The sequence below is a fragment of the Salvelinus alpinus genome, chromosome 29 (assembly GCF_045679555.1).
Source record: "Salvelinus alpinus chromosome 29, SLU_Salpinus.1, whole genome shotgun sequence".
NCBI classification, from domain to species: domain Eukaryota; kingdom Metazoa; phylum Chordata; class Actinopteri; order Salmoniformes; family Salmonidae; genus Salvelinus; species Salvelinus alpinus.
In genome coordinates this window covers 28175764-28195616 of record NC_092114.1, presented here as the reverse complement: position 1 = coordinate 28195616, position 19853 = coordinate 28175764, and the positions used below count along the sequence as shown (strand labels likewise).

The 19853-nt window shown below is 42.9% G+C and overlaps 1 protein-coding gene across 1 annotated transcript; it reads right to left on the bottom strand.

The window, feature by feature from the left end:
- Positions 1 to 13153: 13153 nt before the first annotated feature.
- LOC139559450 (sclerostin domain-containing protein 1-like) lies at positions 13154 to 15958 on the bottom strand. Its single transcript, XM_071375496.1, has 2 exons — positions 15631 to 15958; positions 13154 to 15015 (listed from the first exon to the last, which is right to left on the bottom strand). Exons 1-2 carry the CDS (start codon positions 15824 to 15826, stop codon positions 14525 to 14527), a joined length of 687 nt encoding a protein of 228 aa, XP_071231597.1. The 5' UTR covers positions 15827 to 15958; the 3' UTR covers positions 13154 to 14524.
- Positions 15959 to 19853: the final 3895 nt, after the last annotated feature.

Genomic DNA, 19853 nt, shown 5'->3' with positions numbered 1-19853 from the left:
TTTTTCATTTCACTTCACCAATTTGGACTATTTTTTGTATGTCCATCACATGAAATCCAAATAAAAATCTATTTAAATTACAGGTTGTAATGCAACAAAATAGGAAAAATGCCAAGGGGGATGAATACTTTTGCAAGGCACTGTAATGAGTAAGTTTCAAAAGTTTTCCAATATAATAGTTTCCCCCCCAAAATTCCAAAAGCTGGGGAAACTATTTTTAATCAGTCTTAGTCCATTCATGATGCGTTGCATACCTCTCACAGCAAAACCCTTGGTGCTGCTTCACCAGGCCTACTACACAACAGCTTACCCTACAGTAACACAATGCAAACACTGGTGCATGGGGCTGGACTACCTGCTGTGGTAAGGCACCTCGTGCAATGAAGCTTAAACAAATGTTTGGTTGCTAAGAGACACTCTCTGACAATTATATGAATTACATAGCAACCCACTGTATGTCAACAGCTCCCTGTGGTACTGTCTAATGTCGCTATGGCTGAATGAACTTGTGTCAGGTAAAATGATGATCATAGTCATTCTCTCTCATAGTTATCTAAGTAAATGTGTCCAACTAGTGTCAGTACAAAGGGAAGTGATGGTCCTCTGCTAGAGGCGTCTCATATTTATGGAGCTATTGGCAACCGGACAGAGCACAGAGATATAGCTGATATCCCCAAGGGACAGAAACAGAGTCTGCAGCTCTTAGACAATCATAATCCTATCTCTTAATCCTGTACAGTATCTCAATAAGATAAAGTGCATTCGGAAAGTATTCAGACCCTTTGACTTTTTCCACATTTTGTTACGTTACAGCCATATTTTAAAATAGATTTTTTTTAATATAATCTTCATAAATCTACACACAATACCCCATAATGACAAAGCAAAAACAGGTTTTCAGAAATGTTTGCAAATTTATTACAAATAAAAAACTGGAATCACATTTACATAAGTATTCAGACCGTTTGCTCAGTACTCTGTTGAAGAACCTTTGGCAGCGATTACAACATCGAGTCTTCCTGGGTATGACACTACAAGCTTGGCACACTTGTATTTAGGGAGTTTCTCCCATTCTTCTCTGCAGATCCTCTCAAGCTCTGTCAGGTTGGATGGGGAGCGTTGCTGCACAGCTATTTTCAGGTCTCTCCAGAGATGTTCGATCGGGGTCAAGTCCGTGCTCTTGCTGGGCCACTCAAGGACGTTCAGAGACTTGTCCCGAAGCCACTCCTGCGTTGTCTTGGCTGTGTGCTTAGGGTCATTGTCCTGTTGGAAAGTGAACCTTCACCCCAGTCTGAGGTTCTGAGCGCTCTGGAGCAGGTTTTCATCAAGGATCTCTCTGTACTTTGCTCCGTTCATTTTTCCCTTGATCCCGACTAGTCTCCCAGTCCCTGCCGCTTTAGAACATCCCCACAGCATGATGCTGCCACCACCATTCTTCACTGTAGGGATGGCGCCAGGTTTCCTCTAAATGTGACACTGGTATTCAGGCCAAAGAGTTTAATCTTGGTTTCAACAGACCAGATAATCTTGTTTCTCATGGTCTGAGAGTTCTTTGGGTGCCTTTTGGCAAACTCCAAGTGGGCTATCATGTGCCTTTTACTGAGTGTCGGCTTCTGTCTGGCCACCCTACCATAAAGGCCTGATTGGTGGAGTGCTGGAGAGATGGTTGTCCTTCTGGAAGGTTCTCCCATCTCCACAGAGGAAATCTAGAGCTCTGTCAGAGTGACCATCGGGTTCTTGGTCACCTCCCTGACCAAGGCCCTTCTCCCCCGATTGCTCAGTTTGGCCAGGTGGCCAGCTCTAGGTAGAGTCTTAGTGGTTACAAACATCTTCCATTTAAGAATGATGGAAGCCACTGTTCTTGGGGACCTTCAATGCTGCAGAAAGGTTTTGCTACCCTTCCCCATATCTGTGCCTCAACACAATCCTGTCTCGGAGCTCTACGGACAATTCCTTTAACCTCATGGCTTGGTTTTTGCTCTGACATGCACTGTCAACTGTGGGACCTTATATAGACAGGTGTGTGCCTTTCTAAATCATGTCCAATCAATTGAATTTAACACAGGTGGACTCCAATCAAGTTGTAGAAACATCTCAAGGATGATTCATGGAAACAGGATGCACCTGAGCTCAATTTCGAGTCTCATAGCAAAGGGTCTTTGTCATTATGGGGTATTGTGTGTAGATTGATGAGGGGAAAAAATATGTAATCCCTTTTAGAATAAGGCTGTAACGTAACAAAATGTGGAATAAGTCAACGGGTCTGAATACTTTCCGAATGCACTGTATATTCCGATGTTGCAGACAAAACTGGGGAATCCATGAGTTCAGTGGGTGGGCCGGCAAAACTATTAGCACTGGTTTGGAGGGAGAAGGGATACATGTGTGTTCTAGAGTCTCAGACATATGTGAGGACATAATCATAATATGTCGATTTGCAACAACAATCTATTTGCATGTAATCCTTTGGAGTTTGGACTGGGAATGCACGTGGGGCAGAACTTCAGAACCATACATCGAGTCTATAAATGGAGAAATCCTTGACAAATAATACAAAACATGTGCTATTTCACTGCTGTAGGTCCTCTCTAGTCTAGAAGGCCTCGTAGTGACGGTAACAAATCTCCACCCACTCCAACAGACATCCTAATATCACATTGATCGTTAGCAGAATCTTACATCCAATAGTTTGACAAATGACTCGACGTTGGAAGTCCATCCATTGTGTCTGTATTTTACACAGACCTGGGATCACTTTTCGTTATCTTTCGAATACTTTGGCCGTGCTCAACTGAGCTTGCCTGGTACAATGGAACCAATGGAATAGGCCCAAAAGTGCAAAACCCTGCACATCTGGCACTCCAGGGCAGGCTCAATCAAACGCTCAAAGTATTTGAAAGAAAACAAATACTATTTGAACCCATGTCTGTATTCTGCATGATCCTAATTGGGATCTGATGCTCACTACCATAAGAGGCCAACTCTGTCAGCGGGGCTCACAACGCTATTTGGCAAAGCAGTAGCGCTTTCTCTGTAACTCGAAACAGATTTTTAGGATTTTAAAGCTGCAGTTATAATTTGTCATAGGAGAAGATATTCTATCCACAGCGATGTTCTTTTCCCATAATATTATTATTATTCACCATTCAACAGATTTATTTTTCCATTACCCTCCACTAAACCACTCACACTCCCCACTAAGCTCCTTTATACACATGGCCTCGGTCTGTGGAGCTTTGTCAATCACCCACAGATATATTGGGTTGCCATTTGTATGTTAGGCAAACGTTTTACCTTCTATTTGCCCAAATTATGAGGGCTTTAGTGTCTGTTCACCTCAATGGCATTTGCCTAGATCCCAAAAAGCTAGCAGAAACACAGTGACAAGGAAGAAACCTTCAGAGGAACCCATCTCTCAACAGGGGAGGCCCATTTTCCTTTGGCTATACTGGGTTAAGATTAGTGTACACTACAGTAGAGTGTACTTGAGTGCTACCAGTCCTTTACTCTGTCATTTCAGAGCATGGTGCAAACAGCAGCATGAAGTCCTCCACAGAGAAGCAGGAGTATCAGGTGGCTGTTGTATATTAATCTCCAGTCACACAATACTCAACCAGAAACAAACAACATCGCTCTTTCTATTTCCTGTCTTTCAGGATCAGGTGTCTGTCACAATAGCAGTCTTGTGTACGGGGATACCCGGTACTCTTAATGAGTGCAATATAGCACATTCCTAGTTTCATCGTCAGTGATTATGGGGCCTGAGCTCATGCCTAAAGTGGTCCTGCACAGTGACATCAACAGGTTTCACAGTAAAGCTGTGAGCAACGCTGATTACACAGACAGAGAGAGAGAGTGTGAGAGAGAGAGAGAGAGAGAGAGAGAGAGAGAGAGAGAGAGAGAGAGAGAGAGAGAGAGAGAGAGAGAGAGAGAGAGAGAAGCACTTAACCTTTTAAAGCGGATGAATATAAAGGCTTGTCACACTATATGATTAAAATGTATTCTGATACAATCACCATTATGGGTAGCTATTTCTCATCATCTCAGGCATTATTTCCTCCTACTTTATAGCTAGCAACTCTGTTTGAACCTGGGTTGATTGCCAATAGACTTTGTTAGCCCGCTGAGCTAAAGTCTAGGAGTTAGCTTGGGGAGCTATCGCAAGTCTTCAGATCTCAGACAAGATTACTCATCATGTGAGAGCAGCACACCGAACCACCTCTATGACATGTGCAGAAGCCAGTGGAGAAGTTCACTACTACTGCTTGGACAGGTAATTGTCATTCTACACTTGATCTCATTGCAAAATATTGAATTATAATAATTGAATAAAAATGTTACATACTGTACTTTCAGGAATCATAGCTTATGTTAGGTAGGGATGTGGATATGATGCATGTATATACATTAGGTAAATGAATATAAAATATACATTTTCCATAGGAGTACTAAAAGCCAATGTAACTCATCATGAATCATCAGGTTGCAGTTTTACAGTGCTACGTGAGCTAGTGAGTTTACCCTAAAGTTACCCTCTCTCTCTTTACCTGGGGCTATGAGCTGTCAATCTCCTGTAACTCTTCGTGTTACAGTCCTGTTGACTATGAGCCATGCTATGCTAATCTGTCATATTTCATCCAAGCTTGACTCTTAACAAAATAACTTGTTTAATCAGATTATGGTATACAACTTTTCCAGTGATTAGGAATAGTTCTTAAGGAGCAGTGTTGACTAAGAGCCAGGAAGCTGTTTTCCCTCTCTAACGCTTTGTTGTTCTTCTAACCAAACTTTTCCAGAGGGTGAAAAAGTTACTTTCGCATGTGGAGATAACACATTCTTTTATGTTCACTTCCTGTGTGTGTGTACAGTACTTTGGATCAATATGTATCATCACGAGATTAATAGATTTTCCACAGATCTTATTCAGTACAGATCAAGATCAGGTCAAGAGTTTGATTCAGAGGGAGAAAGAGTTCATTGAGTGAGTGAGTGAGTGAGTGAGTGAGTGAGTGAGTGAGTGAGTGAGTGAGTGAGTGAGTGAGTGAGTGAGTGAGTGAGTGAGTGAGTGAGTGAGTGAGTGAGTGAGTGAGTGAGTGAGTGAGTGAGTGAGTGAGTGAGTGAGTGAGTGAGTGAGTGAGAGTGAGAGGAAGAAAGAGAGAAGGAGTCCAGTGAGACTACCCCTCTTGGACTGGCTCAGTCTCAGTTATGTGACTCCCCAGCCAGCCCACCCAAGTAGAACCCAGTGATCTCTCCTGGCGATGACTGATGAGCACTCACCAGGAGGAAGAGAGGCTTATCATCGTCATCATCCCGGCAACAAAGCTTGGTGACACACACACTCTGACACACACACACTCTTTGCCTTCTGCAGCTGATGACCTGACAGGCTTGTTTTTCATGGCACACCTGGGACAACACAGACGAGCTCACCTGGGAAGACTCAGAGAGAGAGAGAGAGAGAAAGAGACAGAGAGAGAGAATGAGAACGAGAGAGAGAGAATGATAGAGAGAGAGGATCACAGGCTGAGAGTAAAATGCTGAATCACTCCTCCAAGTGGTATTTCAACAGCATAAATGTATACTACACAATATACAGCACAGCTATCCTAAACAACATTACAAGGTGACGATGTCTGCCATCAGCTCTAGCTAACAGTAGACTATTGACTCACATGAATCAAAGTAAACACCTACAATACAGCATGGCTGGAGAAACAACAGCACACGACATGTCTGCCTGTCTGTCTGACTGTCAAGATCTCTTAACAGCATTTTCACCACAATAATGATTATAAATATTTAGAGTGTTCAAGTATAGGAACGTTATTTATTTGTCCATCTGGTTTCTGCATTCTGAGTTGTAATCCAGGCTATATCACAACCGGCCCTGATTGGGAGTTCCATAGGCCGGCGCACAATCGGTCCAGCGTCGTCCCGGGTTTGGCCGGTGTAGGCCGTCATTGTAAATAAGAATTTGTTCTTAACTGACTTGCCTAGTTAAATACAGGTTAAATAAAATAAATAAATTGTATTTCTATGTCGTGGTGAGAGGCTGAACTATCACTAGAAATGTGACAATGTTGACCTGACTGGGAATGTCCATTCTATTGTGCTAGTCATCCTTGTAATGGTGTGCGTAACTGGCTGCAGGGAAGTCAGGCGCAGGAGAGCAGAAATGGGTAGCAAACGGAGCCCTTTATTGAGGCGAACAAAACACGGCACTCAGAAAACTAAACACACACGAGTTACAATAATCCGGCGCAAACCAGCCTGGAGTACACATACATTTACATATAACAATTCCACACACAGACATGGGGGGAAACAGAGGGTTATATGCAAGACAAATAATGAGGGAATGCAAACCAGGTGTGCGGGAAAACAAGACAAAACAAATGGAAAATGAAAGATGGATCGACGATGGCTAGAAGACCGGTGACGTCGACCGCCGAACGCCGCCCAAACAAGGAGAGGGACCGACCTCGGCGGAAGTCGTGACAATCCTGTTTCTTTGGAAACCTACCAACCGTCCGCTGGGATCAGGAGAATGTTACTGTATTCTTTAGCTTTAAATCAGTCTGTCATGTGACCCGATCAGGTGTCTCTTTGTAGTCCTGTCATCTCTGAGTTGAAAGGGTGTTAAGAGCATACTCAGTCTAGCACTCCCCAGACCACTCACTGTTGATATCTCTCTGTAGATGTCTGGAAGCGCTCCCCAAACTCTCGAGGGCCAGATATCTTACGCTCTCTGTCAGGTAAGAGGAATGAGCTGAAGATATGGACATGAGTACCCATGAAGGGCCTCTGTGCAAAGTACCCTCTCATGCAGGCACACACGTGTGCCCACACACACACACACACACACACAGACATGCATGCGCGCACACACACACACTTTCAATCTCATTCATCAGTTACACTGGGGCCAAAAGAACATAACTCTTCCTGCATGTGACATTTATTTCTCTGTGTCGCTGCCAGTTACTGTGCCACGTCATTACGGAACTAAAATGTCAGTTTCTTCAGATGAGGTGACAAAACCAACACTTCTCACTAATGAGGGAAAATCCTACAGGTGCCAATGAAGAGAAAAGGAAAAAGACTTGAACTAAAAGCATTTATAGATCTGTTAAGATCTAGACGTTTTGAAGTTGTGAGGATAATGATGAAAAAATGTCTTAGGAAAAGATCCCTGTGTTGCATTTTATAGACTGGGTTGAGGCTTGAACATACTCTATGTAAGGGAGAGTACATTCAGCATCACTCCGTCAAGGGAAATGCATGTATAGTATTCTTTCTAACAATTATGTCTACATATATTTCAGGATGTTGTGTATCTCTGGAGTTAATCGGAATTAGAGGTCGACCGATTATGATTTTTCAATGCCGATACCGGTACCGATTATTGGAGGACCAAAAAAGCCGATACCGATTAATCGGCCGATTTTTACATATATATTTGTAATAATGACAATTACAACAATACTGAATGAACCCTTTTATTTTAACTTAATATAATACATAAATAAAATCAATTTAGTCTCAAATAAATAATGAAACATGTTCAATTTGGTTTAAATAATGCAAAAACACAGTGTTGGAGAAGAAAGTAAAAGTGCAATATGTGCCATGTAAGAAAGCTAACGTTTCAGTTCCTTGCTCAGAACATGAGAACATATGAAAGCTGGTGGTTCCTTTTAACATGAGTCTTCAATGTTCCCAGGTAAGAAGTTTTAGGTTGTAGTTATTATAGGAATTATAGGACTATTTCTCTCTATACCATTTGTATTTCATATACATTTGACTATTAGATGTTCTTATAGGCACTATAGTATTGCCAGCCTAATCTTGGGAGTTGATAGGCTTGAAGTCATAAACAGCGCACTGCTTGAAGCATAGCGAAGAGCTGCTGGCAAACGCAGGAAAGTGCTGTTTGAATGAATGCTTACAATATAATATAATAAACACACAGAAATGCGAGCCTTAGGTCATTAATATGGTCAAATCCGGAAACTATAATTTCGAAAACAAAACCTTTACTCTTTCAGTGAAATACGGAATCGTTCCGTATTTTATCGAACGGGTGGCAACCCTAAGTCTAAATATTGCTGTTACATTGCACAACCTTCAATTGTTATGTCATAATTATGTAAAATTCAGGCAAATGAATTACGGTCTTTGTTAGTAAGAAATGGTCTTCACACAGTTCGCAACGAGCCAGGCGGCCCAAACTGCTGCATATACCCTGACTCTGCTTGCACAGAACACAAGAGAAGTGACACAATTTCCCTAGTTAAAATAAATTCATGTTAGCAGGCAATATTACCTAAATATGCAGGTTTAAAAAATATATACTTGTGTATTGATTTTAAGAAAGGCATTGATGTTTATGGTTAGGTACATTGGTGCAACGACAGTGCTTTTTTCGCGAATACGCTTGTTAAATCATCACCTGTTTGGCGAAGTAGGCTGTGATTCGATGATAAATTAACATGCACCGCATTGATTATATGCAACGCAGGACAAGCTAGATAAACTAGTAATATCATCAACCATGTGTAGTTAACTAGTGATTATGTTAAGATTGATTGTTTTTTATAAGATAAGTTTAATGCTAGCTAGCAACTTACCTTGGCTCCTTGCTGCACTCGCGTAACAAGTGGTCAGCCTGCCACGCAGTCTCCCTGTGGAGTGCAATGTAATCGGCGTCCAAAATGCTGATTACCGATTGTTATGAAAACTTGAAATCGGCCCTAATTAATCGGCCATGCACAATTCAACACAATCACAATCACTTTTTTGTCTTTTAATAATTTTAAGCAGATGCTCTGCTTTTATGACACCGCACTCCAAAAAGTAAGTCCTGCAGCTTTGTCTTTGTCTTATCTTGATTATTGTCCAGTTGTGTGGTCGAGTGCTGCAAGGAAAGACCTAGTTAAGCTGCAGCTGGCCCAGAACAGAGCAACACGTCCTGCTCTTCATTGTAATCAGACGACTGATATAAATACTATGCATGTCAGACTCTCTTGGCTAAGAGTTGAGGAGAGACTGACTGCATCACTTCTTTTAATAAGAAACATTGTGTTGAAAATCCCAAATTGTTTACATAGTCAACTTACACAACTCTGACACACACGCTTACCCCACCAGACATGTCACCAGGGTTATTTTTACAGTCCCCAAATGCAGAACAAATTCAAGAAAGCTCATCTCATGTTGCTCAAATAAACAGCAAAAAATATATATATGTTTCATAATTTCATAATTAATCAACTTTTTTTTTTTTACGTCAAAAATCCTGTGTTTCTATGTCAAACGGTTTTCTTATATTTCAGTCTTCTGTGATGTGTATAACATGTGATGTACTGTATACAAACTCAAAATGTAATACATTTCAACTCTATATCTGTCACGCCCTGACCTTAGAGATCCCTTTAATTCTCTATTTGGTTAGGTCAGGGTGTGACTAGGGTGGGCAATCTATGTTTTCTATTTCTTTGTTGGCCGGGTATGGTTCCCAATCAGAGGCAGCTGTCTATCGTTGTCTCTGATTGGGGATCATACTTATGCAGGCTTTTTCCACCTGTAGTTTGTGGGATCTTGTTTTTGGTACTGTGCTGTTTAGCCCTACTAGACGTTACGGTTCGTATTTGTTGTTTTTTCGTGTTCATTTAATAAATTAAAATGTACGCCTACCACGCTGCACCTTGGTCCGATCCTTCCATCGACGAACGTAACAATATCTGACATGGTACAGATGTCTTCTTTTTTGTAAGCCCATAACCATGTGTGTGAGGTGTATACTTTTGTTTCCAAGTAGAAAGACTACCAAGAAACACTGTTTGACCCTGATTTAGCCCACTGCAGTAAAATGTTAATTAATAAAATACTTGTTTAAGTGCATTTTTTATTATCCCAGTGTTAGGTGTTGGGCTTCTACTCAGACCCTCAAAAGGTTATATTGTAGTAGTTGTCCCAGTGAGGCAATGATGTCAGACTGAAGGGAGAAAATGTATATTTCATAATTCATATGAAACCTGAGAGACAAAGGGTGATGAGGGCATGGGATAGAGCCAGCTGTCACAGCATGGATAAACCACTCATATAATGTTAAAAAACAAAAAAAAATAAAACTGTCATTAGAACAGGGTGAAAACTAAATCTACACTGCACTTCTAAGCTCTGGCTTCAAGTCAATTTGGACACTGGATTTTCTCCTGAATTTACATATGAGGTCAACTGCCATTATATTCCACCAATTTCAGTTTTAAGATTTGATCTTTTAGAAACGTAAACACAGGGACCTCCACTGGGCTGTAGTCTACCAATCACAGACTGTCTTTGTCTAGCAGGGCAGATTCTGTACGGTCTGGATGAAGATATCCTTGTGTAACATCCTGCAGGAATTAGAATCAGGTGTGCATCCCAGAGATTAAACTCCTCTCTCTCTCTGAGAATTAGGCAGCCATTTCCTGACACCCTGGCTATTTGTTTCAGAATCAGAACACACATGGAGACCGCCCAGCTCGCCGTCCATCTACAAGGCTCTGGCCAAATGTTGTGTACTAAATACTTTAAACAGGGGTGCCATTCTGGAAGTAGTCATTTTATTTTGACTACGACCAATATGCTCTGTGCTGTGCAAAAGGGATACGATGTTTGGTTGCGATGAGATGGATTGATGGAGTGTTGCTGCTTGCTGTGACTGATCATCAAGCTGAAGCTGAACCTCGGCAAGACGGAGCTGCTCTTCCTCCAGGGGAAGGACTGCCCGTTCCATGATCTCGCCATCACGGTTGACAACTCCATTGTGTCTTCCTCCCAGAGTGCTAAGAACCTTGGCGTGATCCTGGACAACACCCTGTCGTTCTCAACTAACATCAAGGCGGTGACCCGTTCCTGTAGGTTCATGCTCTACAACATTCGCAGAGTACGACCCTGCCTCACGCAGGAAGCGGCGCAGGTCCTAATCCAGGCACTTGTCATCTCCCGTCTGGATTACTGCAACTCGCTGTTGGCTGGGCTCCCTGCCTGTGCCATTAAACCCCTACAACTCATCCAGAACGCCGCAGCCCGTCTGGTGTTCAACTTTCCCAAGTTCTCTCACGTCACCCCGCTCCTCCGCTCTCTCCACTGGCTTCCAGTTGAAGCTCGCATCCGCTACAAGACCATGGTGCTTGCCTACGGAGCTGTGAGGGGAACGGCACCTCCGTACCTTCAGGCTCTGATCAGGCCCTACACCCAAACAAGGGCACTGCGTTCATCCACCTCTGGCCTGCTCGCCTCCCTACCTCTGAGGAAGTACAGTTCCCGCTCAGCCCAGTCAAAACTGTTCGCTGCTCTGGCACCCCAATGGTGGAACAAACTCCCTCACGACGCCAGGTCAGCGGAGTCAATCACCACCTTCCGGAGACACCTGAAACCCCACCTCTTTAAGGAATACCTAGGATAGGATAAAGTAATCCTTCTAACCCCCCCCCCCCCCCTTAAAAGAGTTAGATGCACTATTGTAAAGTGGTTGTTCCACTGGATATCATAAGGTGAATGCACCAATTTGTAAGTCGCTCTGGATAAGAGCGTCTGCTAAATGACTTAAATGTAAATGTAATCATTTTTCCCATCAGTGTCAGATCATGGAAGCTGCTAGCCCATGTATCCTCATGTATACTATTGGTGATAGGGAGGATTAGCCTTGTAGTGGCATTGGCTCTAAATGAGACACTGGTTTGGCAGCCAGCCTGGTAATAGCAGATAACTATATCATAATTAATTGGGCCTCATTATAATGGATCGTTACCACATGGACCCAGCTCAGTTCATCTCCAACACCCACCTGCCCAGCACCCGGCTGGGGTGAGAAGGTCACCATCTACCCCCTATCATCATATCAACCACCTGGTTGAGTTCAGTTGGGCACACCATAGAAAAGGAAACCAAAAGATTGGAATAGTATGAAGTCCAAGTAGTCCGTCCCTGATTTAGTTTTTGTTTCTTCTGGCGCTAATGAACATGACCCTGGTTTCTCAGGTATAGGTTCTGGAGGTAGAAAGTAGAAAGGTGCGTCACACTTCCTGGGAAAGGATTCAATGCAGTTCTATCAGTGTGAGACATCAGACTACAACAGGATGTGGAATTCTGTACAAGTCAAGTATAACAAGATTACAAGGCTGAGCCTCAGAAGTGCTTCCATAAGCATGTAATTATGGTTCATAGTCCTACACAGAGCCAGGGTTGAACAGAGAGAGAGAGAGGAGAGAGAGAGAGAGAGAGAGAGGATGTGGTGGGGCCAGTAGTGTGGAGATTGAAACACTGGCAGGCTAGGATGTGATGAGAGGGTATAAGTTACAAATTGCATGCTTCAAGATTAAAGAGAGATAGAGGGAGAGCGAGAGAAAGAGAGAGGGGAGAGAGAGCGAGAGGGAGAGAAAGAGAGAGGAGAGAGAGAAGAAAGAATGAGTAAGTAATATGATTGCAGAGTGTCGGACAATGTCTATAATTTTTTAACAGCATCCTATTGACTTTGCAAATACGAGTTTATTGTAAGAGCATTTTTTTACAGCGTGTTTGTGGTAGTTACAATTCAAATTAAAGGTAGTAGTTACAATTCAAATGAAATGTAGATGGTCCTATAGCATCACTGCTACTCAGGAAGAGAATATGTTGTCAGGGATAATTACAGAGAGGAAGTTTTACAAGCCTTGTATTATTGTGTCAATAACACAAGCTCTGCACTGAGATTCACAGACATGATTTCCCTATGCTTCTTCCACCTTATGGTACGCACCACTCTGATGCTGTCAGTTTTAGAACCACTCTCCACACTCTACTTGCACTGCAAGTACTAAATACATAGCTTTCATGGTAATACAATGAAGGGGTATCTGATACAGTCATGTATGTTAACATGTAGCTCCTGACTGGAACATGCCCAGTAGCCTGAAGGAGAGAGGATTCCTGCACAGAGTACAGTTTCTATTACACTCAATCGGACATTTCATCACTGGCTAATGCTTCTGTTGTTACTGACTTCCTGTGAAGTTATAGCTCCTCTGTCTGTGGCCTCATGCTCAAGGCATTTAACTACTAATGATTAAAGCACAATTTATTGACAAGTAAATAAATTGTTATTATACAAATAATTAAAGAAAAGTCGTTTTTTATATTAAATCACTGATTTAATCATAGTAGACAATATTTATTTGATTATCCAAAGGCAAAACTTTTGAGACACAATTTGTCCGGAAAGTGATTACATGGAATGTAGCAAATAGGAAAAAAAAGATGACCTTATTTCTATTAAGTTTAGCTCCGTACAAAAATATATTACATTGTCATAGTAATCCGTTACATACTTTGAAAAGTAATTATAGACGTGGCCGATGTACCTAGTGTAACTTTATGAACAAATGCACAATCACCCTATTACGGGCAAGGTCATTAAGATTAAAGGCATCATTACGTGTTCCACAAAGAAATGGTGATATACCTGATCAAGTGTATTTGTGGCCTATGCTATGTAGGAAAAACAAAAACTTTGAAAACAAGGATAGCAGAATACAGGAGTAATACCAGGATACTTGACCAGAGAAACCCTGTGGCTGCGCATTTCACGGAGGCTCGTCACGACATCAGCTCTCTGAGATACATTGGTATTGAACATGTTAAGACTCCTAGGAGGGGGTGAGATACTGCTAATCTATTACTGAGAAGAGAATTGTATTGGATTCACCGTTTTTGTACCATGTCTCCTAAAGTTCTAAACCAAGAGTTTGATATCAGAACATTTCTTACATGAATTTGTCACTTTGATTTGTCATGCCTTCCAGGTCTCCTACTTGGTCATTTTGTTCATATATATTATTTTCTGGAACTACTATATGTGCGCGTCTCATTGATATCAAATGATTAGATATGCACAAATTGTTTTTGCACCCACCATGCGTCATGTGCTTATTTGGTCATGTGAGGTGAAATGTGTGTATTTTGGGAAGTGAGCACTCAGTCTGTTTGACCAGAAGAAGATCTGTTTGGGATGGAAACGTTGTCAGTAAAGCTGTGAAGTGGGCGCTTTAACAGTGTGAGGGCCTTCTTGTTCTAGACTAGCATACTTTGAAAAGTAACACAAAGAGTATAGAATCACTATTTATATACATACTATGCCATTTTATGTTATTATAAACATTACTATTTGGACAACATACTCAACTGTTGATAGGAACACTTCATCTCACGATGTCTAATGTGGTTCTTGTACTATTTAAACTAGTCTCATTCTATCACATACAAAAACACATACATTTACAAACACATCCACAGTGGTCAATATTTGGCAAACCAGTTGCACTGTCTGAAGAATCATTGCATAGCCTTCTCCATATAGCTACTTTAAACATAGCGAACACATTGGCTCCATCTAAACAAAACTAGTGTCTGTTGGTATTGCAGTTGTTTCTGAAGTGGGGGCCCAGAGAGGCCTTCCATCCCCTCAGAGGTGTACAGAGCCCCCCTGACCAGACGTCTCCGTTCAGTCATTTTTAGGCTGTTCTTCAGCCCAGTCCTCCTGCCCAGAACGTCCATTCTTCCCTTCCTTTCCCTTCCTCCTCTTGGGCACCTGGGGTGTGGAGCTCTGCCCCTGCCCCTGGGCCTGCCCAACCTCCACCTCTGACTTCCCATTCCCTGAGTCATTGTTCTGCCTGGAGTAGCGTTTACACTTGCAAGAAGTAACCACAGTGATCTTGTAGGTTCTGGAGCTTCCGTTCTGACACTGCAGTCTGATGCGCTGGGTCCGGGTCCGGTCGATGACGCAACGCCACTCCTGGGCCTCCCGCCGGCTCCAGAACTTTCCGGTGTAGCCGGGGCCGGAGCCAATCCAGTTGGGCAGAAGGTGGGAGGGGAGACACTCCCCAGCACACACCAGCTCCTTGACCGGGTTCAGGCTGGTGCACTGGCCGTCTGATATGTACTTGGTGGAGCGCAGCTCTCTGCAGCCCACCTGGCTCTGCGCCTGGCCCTGCTCTGTGACAGAGCGAGAGAGAGTGTTACCTTCTGTCAGATACATATTGTCAAAAACGAATCTTGCTGTCAAACTTTTAGGCAGAAAATTGAGTAATCCCAAAATTTTTAATATAAATCAAACGCTCCTCAAATGATAATGACATGCAAATACTTGAAATTATTTTAGGTGTGTTTGATTTATTTTGGAGTTGCATTTGGGATTATTCCATGTAATACTCTTAAAGATTCGTTTTGACAGTTCAACAATAACTGTGGCATGGTCAGGGTAATCTGATGTGCAGCATGAGTTAACAAGAGGTCCAACACAAGTTACAAATGCTTGAACTTTTAACTTTTCTCCCATTCAAACACTCAAGTCTCCCATTCAAGTCTGTGATTCAACTTTAGTTTATTTAACTCCCATTTTTGTCTGTGGAAAATGTGCCTATATACAGAATTATATAATTCCAATACTATATAATCAATACTTTAGCAATATACATATTGACCTTTTGCTAAATTACACTTGTAAACTGGTTTCCCCACAGTCAGGATCAGTGAATACAATGAATCTGTTTGGTCCACTATGAATTGTTGAATTAATCAATTTAGAATGTGCATAAAAATGCAACTCACCTTTCCTCGCATCGCTGGTCAAACGTCTTCCTCCGTTGCGTGCTTGATTCATTGATACATTACTACTCGGTGTATCCTGGACCGTACTTATCAACTGAGCGTTTAACGTTTCCGTGGCGCCGTTCTTGACAGCTTGACAGCTTCTTATCAGAAGGCAAAATAGCGCAAGCTGGTACCCACTCGTGGTAAGAAGCATCTCTGCACCTCCCCGTAGGCACTCGGCAGGCAGGTAGGTAGAGAGTGAGAGAATGTCTGTGCCGCGATCTAAAGGAGGAATTAGGTCGTTATGATGTTACTTTACCTGTTGTTCAGTCGCTTATATACCCGCCTCTTGTTTTGCCACAACATCTTAGTGCGTACATTTTCTGAATGACCTAGGCGTTTTCACTCATAGCCACGCCCACAAAAGCAAAGGGCAGTGCGTTTTTTTACAGTTTGTTTACTCCTCCAAGTACTGTGTACATAGGCTACCAGTCAGTTGAGTCAACACATAGACAGACAATCAATAGATGTTTCTGTCAATATAGTTTGATGAACGTTGCTGTCCTCTAAGGATAGGCCAGTGGATAAAACATGATCAACACCTATATAAAGGCTTATAATAAACTAGCAATAATACTGGTTTGTTGACCATCAGGTAACTGTGTGTAAATAATGTATTAATTATTGAATTAATGTATGCAAATCATAAGTAGAGAATCAAAGAGTGCCACATGCCAGAGGCATATCCTTTGATACTCTATTTCATGATGATTTGTAAGTTTATAGTTAACATTTTATTCCATTTCTGAACGGATTGATTTGGCTTAGCAAGGAAGCTCAGCTGGAGACCCTGCAGTCAGACTAGGTGAGTACTTAGCTCTGGTCCAGGGCGATAGTGTGCGTTCCTAGCGGATAGTGGACCAAAGCTAGTGATTACTGTAGTTCTCATGTTGTGTTCTCTCATCCAGTGATCTCTCCATCTCTGCAGTTCAGGTGCTTCAGGTAAGCTCACCAACATGATGTATGATGCATTACCCAAATCAGAGAATAAGACAAACGTTTAGATCTCCTCCTTCATCCCTCCATCCACCCATTCATCCTGCCGACTCCTTGCCCCTATGAACCAGAGTGTCTGTTTTCACTCCTTTCCCAGGCCTGCCCTGACAATGAATTCACCCAACGTCTCCTCAGCTATGTCCCCTCCTTTGATAAGAGTGAAAATAAATCCACTGTAAAACTGTCCAGGCTCATGCCATATTGTTAAACAAGTAGCTTTTCTTTTTCATATCTTATTTCTTCTTTCTTTTTAAAAGCCCCGCTGTCCAAACAATCTCCTATTACCCCCAAAAAGCAATGTTAGTCATACTGTCTGGAAGAAGGGGAGGGGATGGATGAGGCTGAGGGGAAACTGAGAAGAGGGAACCTGGGGGCTTAAAAGAGGACTATCAAAGTTATATGATACCATGACGCAGGCAGCATTCGCACATTTATACATCTCAAAAACCGGAAATTTGAGATCAATCCTTTTATGCTTCCGTGAGTGACATGACATATAGATGAGGAGAGAGGGATAATAGAGGGGGAAACAGGGGGATGGGGGGGATGGCGAAACAGGGGGGATGTGGAGGATGAGGAAACAGAGGGGATGTGGAGGATGAGGAAACAGAGGGGATGTGGAGGATGAGGAAACAGAGGGGATGTGGAGGATGAGGAAACAGATGGGATGTGGAGGATGAGGAAACAGGGGGAATGTGGAGGATGAGGAAACAGAGGGGATGTGGAGGATGAGGAAACAGAGGGGATGTGGAGGATGAGGAAACAGAGGGGATGTGGAGGATGAGGAAACAGAGGGGATGTGGAGGATGAGGAAACAGAGGGGATGTGGAGGATGAGGAAACAGAGGGGATGTGGAGGATGAGGAAACAGAGGGGATGTGGAGGATGAGGAAACAGAGGGGATGTGGAGGATGAGGAAACAGAGGGGATGTGGAGGATGAGGAAACAGAGGGGATGTGGAGGATGAGGAAACAGAGGGGATGTGGAGGATGGGGGACTAGTGAGTTATGGCTCTATTGACAGACAGGCAACATGACAGCACCATGCTCGTTAGTTAGCTGGCCCCTATGAGCAGCAGCCACACACACACACTATGAGCAGCAACCACACATACACACTATGAGCAGCAACCACACACACACTATGAGCAGCAGCCACACACACACACACTATGAGCAGCAACCACACATACACACTATGAGCAGCAGCCACACACACACACACACTATGAGCAGCAGCCACACACACACACACACACACTATGAGCAGCAACCACACACACATACTATGAGCAGCAACCACACACACACACTATGAGCAGCAGCCACACACACACTATGAGCAGCAACCACACATACACACTATGAGCAGCCACACACACACACACACACACTATGAGCAGCAGCCACACACACACTATGAGCAGCAGCCACACACACACACACACTATGAGCAGCAACCACACATACACACTATGAGCAGCAACCACACACACACTATGAGCAGCAACCACATACACACACTATGAGTAGCAACCACACACACACACACACACACTATGAGCAGCAACCACACACACACACTATGAGCAGCAACCACACACACACACACACTATGAGCAGCAACCACACACACACACTATGAGCAGCAACCACACACACACACTATGAGCAGCAGCCACACACACTATGAGCAGCAACCACACACACACACGATGAGCAGCAACCACACACACACACTGAGCAGCAACCACACACACTATGAGCAGCAACCACACACACACACGATGAGCAGCAGCCACACACACTATGAGCAGCAACCACACACATACACTATGAGCAGCAGCCACACACACACTATGAGCAGCAACCACACACACACACACTATGAGCAGCAACCACACACACACACACTATGAGCAGCAACCACACACACACACTATGAGCAGCAACCACACACACACACTATGAGCAGCAACCACACACACACACACACACTATGAGCAGCAGCAGCCATAAGAGGCAGGGGCCACTGTCTGTTCTCCCATGGGACCCTGGGCAGTGGAAGCTTGAGAACAATACTGACAGGAAGCGGAGACAGGGGTCTATAGAATTCTACAGCATGGCCGTAGGACTTAACTACCTTAAGTATCTGATGTTTGTGTGAGAAGATGGTCCAAGAGGGCTCCTTTCCTGCCCTTGGCCATGGGAAACTATAGTTATTATATAGATGGTGTTGAAGACCCACTCTGGCATAGCAACCAAGAGGAGGCCGCCAACAAAAAAAGGTCAACAATGGAGTTATTGAAATATTGGGAGATGTATTTGTTTATCAAGACCTTGTGTCTTTATGACTGGCTGACTCATGACTATGAATTAAAGGTTACTGTCTGCACTGTGAGAATTGGTCATTGGAATGATCTTTGTTTCATATAGAGAATGCTCACTCTCTGCAAAGAAAGTCTGACAGCATATTGTATAGAACTATAGATTCAGCCAAAACATCATCATGCTCCAGTACCCTTTGAACCCTGCCCACAGAGTGCAGTAGCTATATTACCAGTCATTAGAATCAGTGCAATGGATGGCATTAAAGGGGAAAGCTGCCATCTAGTGGCAAAACAAAAATATGGGAATGTCCCCATAACAACAAAATAGACAGTGAAGGACAAATATTAAGGCACTCTTTATTGTTGTGATTGAAAATGTAAAAGTGGAAACCAAAACAAATACCATTTGAGTGTAAAGGTTTGGCCAGCATTGAAGTCAGATCGTCATTGGGCCATCCGTGGATCATCTGTGACATGGACTGATATGGATACATCACTGGTAAGACATCCATGTGTCTCAAATTATAGCAGGAAATCACAAGTTTAGAGTAACACATAAATTAGCCCTTCGTATTGTGTGTTTTATCCACTGCCATAATGACATAACAATATGACACGTATTGTTCAGTAAGGTGGTCCTATTTACACATGAGTGCATTTTTCACATTACTACTGTAAGGGAAGGGAGGAAATTGTTATTTTAAGACATTACTTAAAGAATATTCAAGGCTCACATTTGAAATAAGAGAAGGAATTTGCTCAAAAGACATGCAAACAAGCAAAGCACATTAGAGCCAATACAGCTACACCTCAATGGCTGTGTTTACACTGGCAGTCCAATTCTGATCTTTTGCCCA